Source organism: Sinocyclocheilus anshuiensis, unplaced genomic scaffold (genome assembly GCF_001515605.1).
Source record: "Sinocyclocheilus anshuiensis isolate Anshui unplaced genomic scaffold, SAMN03320099.WGS_v1.1 scaffold925, whole genome shotgun sequence".
Taxonomy (NCBI): Eukaryota; Metazoa; Chordata; class Actinopteri; order Cypriniformes; family Cyprinidae; genus Sinocyclocheilus; species Sinocyclocheilus anshuiensis.
In genome coordinates this window covers 90301-98096 of record NW_015555753.1, presented here as the reverse complement: position 1 = coordinate 98096, position 7796 = coordinate 90301, and the positions used below count along the sequence as shown (strand labels likewise).

The 7796-nt window shown below is 39.6% G+C and overlaps 1 protein-coding gene across 1 annotated transcript in view; it reads left to right on the top strand.

The window, feature by feature from the left end:
* Window positions 1-7527, top strand: part of LOC107673771 (carbonic anhydrase 7-like) — an 11549-nt gene extending 4022 nt beyond the window's left edge. Inside the window, exons 3-7 of the mRNA XM_016467548.1 lie at window positions 2114-2232; window positions 2353-2448; window positions 3127-3189; window positions 4787-4942; window positions 6473-7527. Of these exons, the coding sequence (XP_016323034.1) occupies window positions 2114-2232; window positions 2353-2448; window positions 3127-3189; window positions 4787-4942; window positions 6473-6595 (557 nt within the window). The 3' untranslated portion in view covers window positions 6596-7527. The remainder of the gene's footprint in view (window positions 1-2113; window positions 2233-2352; window positions 2449-3126; window positions 3190-4786; window positions 4943-6472) is intronic.
* Window positions 7528-7796: the final 269 nt, after the last annotated feature.

Below are 7796 nucleotides of genomic sequence, written 5' to 3'. Positions count from 1 at the left end.
AGCCGCACGGAGCCGTACCGTGCCGTACCATGCAGTGGAAAAGCGCCATTAGTTCAGCACTCACGCGACGTGCCATCTGACAGACAGCTTTCTGTGAGCGTGCTTCTGGTGTGTGTGCTCAGAAAACCATATATCAGAAGTTTAAACTGATAGGGTTTTAAAACGCATACAAATAATAAACTTTCATGATGACGAAGAACAGCGAGTTTTTGCTTCCACTCAAAAATGGCATTTACAGCTTGGAATAATACATTATCTGTGGGTATTTTGAGCTGAAACTTCCCAGACACATTCTGGGGACACCTGATACTTATATTACATCTTGTAAAAAGGGGCATAATAGATCCCCTTTAATATGATATGATATACCAAAAGAAAAAATAGAAAATCACTCACTGCTCTTGACTGAATAACTTTAGTTGCTTCAATAAGAACACATTTCTTGAATGCTGCTGTTAAATGCTCTGGCGAGGAGATAAACATGGTGGACCGTGTACAGCTCACTCAGGGTGGGAGCTAAGCTAATAGGGCAGATCTGTTGCCAGTTGTGAGTGGGGCCTTTTCCAATGTGACGTCACTTTGGAGTACATTCCTGCATGGCTCATTTCGAGACACTGTTTCTGATTTATGGATAAAAATAACAAACAGAGTGGATGGATTACTACCACAGTAGGGTGGTTGTGTACAAACACTGTGGACACATTAGGGCCTTTCGCACCGCTTTAGTTCCAGAACTAAATGTACAGTACTAAAGTACTGGGACGATTTTGCGCGAACTATTTCCCAGTACCATTTAAAGAGTTGCATTCACACCGACAGTGTGTACTAGGAAGTGATGTAAGCCGGTCGACAGCGACGTCATTTGTGCGCGGTGTTCAACAACAGAAACAAAGAAGAACAACATTAACAACAGGAGGATGGAGGACGCTGTGATCGGAGCTGTGTTTTTGTTGTGTCTCGCGGGTTTCACAATAATGGACATGGAAAGTCAACGTATACGTAAAGCGATTGAAAGAATGGAAAGGAGGACCAAGAATCTCCAACGACAACTGACAGTGCTACATTTGCTACAAGTGCCTGCACTTCAGCGTCCGTCCATCTATCGCTGTTCTCCATACTTGCGAAATAAGTTGACAAAATGTTTACAGTATGTTTACACGGCGTTTTAAATCATGGCGGGTGAGGGCGTTTTCATACGCGTTTGGCCAATCAATGTCTACTTACGTCACGATTAGTACCAGTTGTGCTGGTTAGACCCTGCTCCAGAGTAGGAGCTAATTTGGTTCTCGAAAAAGGCAGTCCGGTACTAAAATCGCACCCAGTTCCGGCGGTGCGAAAAACGCCAAAAAGTGGGTAGTTCCACAATTAGTTCTGGTACTATGAAAAGGTTCCCGCGGTGCGAAAGGCCCTAATATTATGTTCAAAAACAATATAAAAGTGAATTTTGTGTAACAGGTCCACTGTAAAGGTTTGGGAAGCAGACGGATGCTTAAGTTGTCATTGTGAAATTGTTGAGTTTTTAAAGTTTCCCTTATAAAACATCCCTGTCTGTGAGAAAGAGATCTAGGCAATAAGCAAGAAAATGAGAGGTGTATATACAGTAAAGAGAGGCTGGTGACAGACTCGTGGCTCCAGTCGGAAGACAGATTGTTTTTTTTTACTTTCTGCTCTGACTCAGTGAACTGAACTATAGTGGTTAGACATATTAGGTATGCAAAACACCAAGCACCTATTTCAGATACTCTTTTTCTTCACTCTTTATTGCACTTTGAGTGATTCTTACAAAAAAAAGGCGATATTCACTTTACTGTACATGCAAGTCAGGGGGCATTCACACAGAACGTGTTTTTTGCATTCCTTTGCACATGCTTTTCCATTGTTTTTTCTGTGTAAACAGGCTAGACAGATGTGTTTGACTGTTGCACACATGTCTCGAATCTTTTGCAGTTTCTCACGCATGACGCAGCATTCTAAAACATGGCACTCAAGTTAAAAGAAGCTTGTGTCTATACATCTTGCACTTGTTTTTCATTCCTGCCCTGTTTTTTTTTTTTTTAATGCAAAAACACATTCGATGTGATTGGCCCCTTAAACTGCTCTTTCCTTTTGGCAGTGATCCGGGGAGGTCCTCTGGAAAACATGTACAGGCTTAAACAGTTTCACTTCCACTGGGGATGCAAGGGTTGCAGTGGCTCTGAGCATACGGTTGGTGGGAAAACCTATGCTTCTGAGGTGAGGGGGCAGAACAGGGACTCTCCGTCTGCTCTGTGTATATATGTATATTATATTTGTTTACACAGTCTTCGTTATCACAGTCTTTTGGCCTGAACTCTGTCTCTCGTCTCTCTCCAGCTTCATCTGGTTCATTGGAATGCCATAAAGTACAAGTCCTTTGGTGAGGCAGCAGCAGCACCTGATGGCCTGGCTGTCCTTGGCATCTTTCTGGAAGTTAGTCTTAGTGGGAATCAGCACGCATTTAAGGGAACCAAACCCAAAAATGAACATTTGCTGAAAATTTACTCACCCTCAGACCATCCAAGATGTGCATTGTTTCTTCATCAGAACAGATTTGGAGAAATTTAGCATTACATCACGCTCACCAATGGATACTCTGAAGTGAATGGGTGCTGTCAGAATGACAGTTCAAACAGCTGATAAAAACATCAAAATAATCCACAAGTAATCCACATGACTCCAGTCCAATTAATGTTTTGTGAAGCAAAAAATATGTATTTTAGAAGAAACATATTGTGGATTATTCTGACGTTTTGCCATTGCTGAGCTAGTGATGTAATGCTAAATTTCTCACAATCTGTACAGATGAACACAAACTCATCTTGGATGGCCTGATTATGTGTAAATCATCAGAATTTATTTATTTTTTTTGGCAAATTATTCCTATTGAGACAAATAACAAAATAATGTAGCATTAGTTCAAGAGCATGTGGTTTTGTATTAGAATCAGTCACATTATTCAATTGGGGATAAGATTTTTTTTTTTAAATAAACAGATCCATAAAATAACACTTTTTAATATTACAAAAATCAAGTACAGAAAGATATAAATATTTACAGTAAAATGCATATTATACCTATTCTAATAATGTTTTTTATTTTTTGTTTCAGATAGGTGATGAGCACAGTGCTCTTCATCAGATAACAGATTCCTTGTATATGGTTAAATTCAAGGTATGTGTATTTATGTAGTTTAATTTATGAAAAATTGGGAGGAAACAAATTTATTTATACTATTTTTGAGAGAAGTCTTCATGTAGCTTGCCAAATGGATATGGCATTTTAGTCCCCTTTTTTTGCATCTGAATGAATTTGGAAACACCCAGATGCCTCTTTGCATGTGATTTCATTTGGAAATATTCATCTTGAAATATGTTAATCAGGTTCTAAGGATTCAAATGAGCACCTCTAAGTTTTTTTATTTTTTTTGGTCAGAGTGTCTATGACACTACCACAGATTAGTGGTTTTGTATTTAGAATATTTGACTTTCCTGAATTATCTGGTTCCCTTTCAAGGGAACTTTGAACTGCGTCCTCTGGCTTGGTGAACGAGTCGGAGGCGGTTTGGCAACAGCTGATCTGTGACTGGAGAGTGCATGGTAGGAAGTGGCGTAGATTCCGGAAGTGATCCGGAAATGGAGGATGAAGTGCACCTCTTTCGCTGGTTTGCCAAACCGCCATAAAACACCAGAAGAAGAAGAAGAAGAACTGCGTCCTCTAGGGGTCGCTATGGGGAACGCCTCGTCGTACCTGCACGCGATGTCCTTGAGGGGGCAATCCGCGTTCATTGCGAGCGTATTTTAATGAAAAGCTCTACTCTCGTTTCTCTCTTTTCGAGGAAAGGGAGGGCAGCCATCTGCTTCCCGCGGCTCAGGACCCACCGCTGCTGAGGCACGGAGGAGGATGGGCTCGTGGGGATCGCAGGTGGATCCGGCTGATGAGTTTAAAAAGGTTTTTTTTCCCCCTCGCGCTCGTCGGGCAATATGGTAGAGTTGGTACTTAGTGCTCGCCATGGTTCCGGCTTGCACTCCCCTCAGCATGGCGGCGTGGGTATATCGTTCCCCATAGCAACCCCTAGAGGAAGCAGTTCGAAGTTCCCTTGAAAGGGAACGTCTCAGGTTACTTATGTAACCATGGTTCCCTGAGTAGGGAACGAGACACTGCGTCCTCTAGGCTTTCTGCCATGCTTCGAACGCAAGCTTCAGACGAAGAAGTGAATGACATGTTCTCCCGGCGCCTATTTATACTATAATCACACCGGTAGTGATGTCATGTGCTTCGCCGGCCAACGTGTTGTTGGTGTTTTTTCAATGTATGCTTCAGACACGGGCCACGACGAGGCGTTCCCCATAGCAACCCCTAGAGGACGCAGTGTCTCGTTCCCTACTCAGGGAACCATGGTTACATAAGTAACCTGAGACGTTATTCAGCATTTTTTTTAACCTTATCTATGCATTTCTAAATGAATCAAATAATTTAATTTTATTCATTTTCTTCAATTATACTTACGTATTTGACATTTTAGTTGAATTTTCGCAAAGACCCTAACCAAATATCCGGTAGTGTAGAAAACTAAATGTAATATATTGAGAATTGGCCACTGAAAAAAACATAGGCCTATTAGTCAACCACTAATCAAAATATTGTGGCATGTGTCTTCAATATATTGTGGATACAGCCCAGTTCAGAGCATCTTTATTTCCCAAAGCTCTGCATTACAGTCCAATAATTTTATGCTAGTTTTTATTATTATTTTTTTTATCTCTTGTAGAGAAGTGTTGCTGATTTTAAGGGCTTTAACCCAAAGTGCCTCCTGCCGAACAGTCTGGAGTACTGGACATACCCAGGCTCTCTCACAACTCCTCCACTGTATGAGAGCGTTACATGGATTGTGCTGAAAGAACCTATTTATGTGTCAGATAAGCAGGTGGGTTGCTTTAACTTTATTAACCTTATTTATAGACTGTATTGCTAGTGTTTGCCATGACCAACATCTGGTCTATTGACAGATGTCGGTTTATGAAAATTAATGGTTGTGGAGGGAGATGGATGTGGGAAGCATTGGTAAATCATTGGTAGTGATGTAAATTAGGGATAATCCACAGTATCCCAGAATGCTGGGGGTGACAGTGAATCTGGTCAGAAATGATTTCATCTGCTGACATGATTGCATGTCTGGTTTCTGTAACTGATTTTGCATAAGTAAATGATTATATATTGTGTGTGTGTGTGTGTGTGTGTGTGTGTGTGTGTGTGTATATATATATATATATATATATGTATGTATGTGTTATATATATATATATATATGTGTATGTGTATATATGTATGTGTATATATGTATATATATATATATATATGTGTATATATGTATATGTGTGTGTGTGTGTGTGTGTGTGTGTGTATGTCTAGGTGTTTAAAAGTGTCTGATTGAGTGAGCAAAGAATCCTTGTGTGAAATAATCCTTTTGTAATGAAAGGGGTTCAACTCAGAGTTTACGTTTCGTTCAGAAAAAAAAATGTGCACATCTTGCCAACATTAAACAGAGCTGAAATCCTACAGTGGATTCAACACATTATAGAGGTAATTTTAGCCCCAGATTTGTGCAATATACACTACAGAAATTATTTACCAGGTTTTAATCTGCAAAGATGCATTAAACTGAAGGGTGACAGCAAAGACATTTAAAATGTAACAAAAAAAATGTTTAAAATAAATGCTTTCGTTTTAAACTTTCCAATTATCATATCAAATTTATATCACAGTTTCCACAAAAATATTAAGCACCACAAACATCATGTGACACTGAAGACAGAAGTAATGGCTACTGAAAAATCAGCTTTACCATCACAGGAGTAAACTACATTTTAAAAATAAATTAAATAATAATAAAAATGTTTATTTAAAAATATTTATTTAATTTTTATATTATTTTACTTTTTCACAAACAGTTTTTACTGTATTTTTGATAAATGCAGCTTTGGTGAGCATAAGAGACTTTTTTTTTTTTTTAAGTTTTAAAAATTCTTACTGACGCCAAACTTTTGAATGGTATATCCTTTGCTTTGAAGTGTTATATTACTAGATTTGCATTTCAGATACATAAGTCTATGTCCATCTGAAAGACTGCTGTGGATTTGGTCTCTGCCTCCTGTCTAGTCCCTCAGACTTTGTACTAGGAAATTGAATTAAAGTAAGCATGAGCAGTTTGGCATGTTGGCGGCATGGTTGTGACAGTGGCCTAGTGTGTCTGGCATGAGGCCACAAGACTTTGATCTTGTACAGCTTATTAAAATGATTGATGAGCTATAAGTAGAAAAAGCTCAGGAGATTCACAGCATGGAGAACCAAGCCTATTACATAAGACTTGGTACCAAAGTTGATTTCTTCTGCAGTGCAGCTTGTCACTTTGCCAGGTTCTGTCTTACATGCTGTTTTTCATGCTTTTTGGACTTAGATGGGAAAGTTCCGGATGCTGATGTTTAATGGAGAGGAAGAAGAGGACCGAAAGCGCATGGAGAACAACTACCGACCACCACAGCCACTGACAGGCAGGACAGTTCTGGCCTCTTTTAAGTAGCCTGGTTGCTTATTGGTGACCTGAACTGCCTAGACCACCAATTATGATCAACTATATTTCAAGGCTGTTCTAGAATCGCCTCCGAGGTTGAAGCATGAATAATAAGGGTGTGGGGTTTGTTCAATCATGTCACTCTCTGTCTGTTGCTTAAAGGTTTTGGCCAATGACCTCAAACACAGTTTGACTTTGACATTGAGCTCTTTGAATCCGAGGCTCTACATTTTTAGATCCCTTCTCATCCACCTTGATCAGGCTTGTGCAAACAGATCCTTTTTGCAGGTGGCTGAGATATTTGTTCTTTCAAATGGTCCAAGCTGATGGGGTCTGATAAGCTGGCTGCCGTCTGCTTTCTCACTGCTATAGGAAAGGGTCAGTAATCCAGGATCCTGAAATTTAACCCGTTAGTCGCTACCAGAGGCTCTTGCTAACTTTTGATATAGGGCATGTGTGGTGTTATTTAAGCTTTTCATAGTAAGGCTCATGGTGCTTCCAGGAACATAGTCCTGGAGGTGGCAGGATGGCACTCCCATTAACAGTGAAAGTTGCATGAATGCTTGGAAATGCCTCAGTAATGTAAGTAGATAGCATTTCTGTTTACCTGATTGTTGTGACTCCATGAAGTAAGTTTTTACAGAATCTTTATCAACACTGCTGCAGTCACTGTAGTGAATGTTCCTGTGCCGTCAGTGTAGCCTTATACATGCTTTTACTGTAATAGTAGGGTGATGTTTGGAGGTTAAAATGACTGATGGATTACACTGTGCATACTTTAAAAACAGTTTCTATTATTGATGTAATTCCTAATGGAATCTATGGCATGGCTGTAGGAGCGTTACCGAAGATCTCTAACAGGTCAGTGCCATATTAAGTCTCGACTCCTGGACAACATCCAGCTGAAATGGCAGGGATTTTCTTTTGGGTGTATTTGGTGGCTGGCATGGTTTCATATATATTTTATATTGTATTTAGTTTTTGTTAAATATGTACTAAATAAAATTATTTTAATAATCCATGTGTCTTTGTTACTGACATTATTTGTCTCTATATTTGTGCATTAAAAGCTACTTCTAGATGCATTTATTTGGATGCAGTCAGATAAAGTTACAATTCTTTCTAGCCACTAGAGCTTTTAGTCCTGCTGCTTGCTTCAAAAATCAAATAAATGGAAAAGAGGTAGCAAGGAGTGGCTTGAGACATTCTG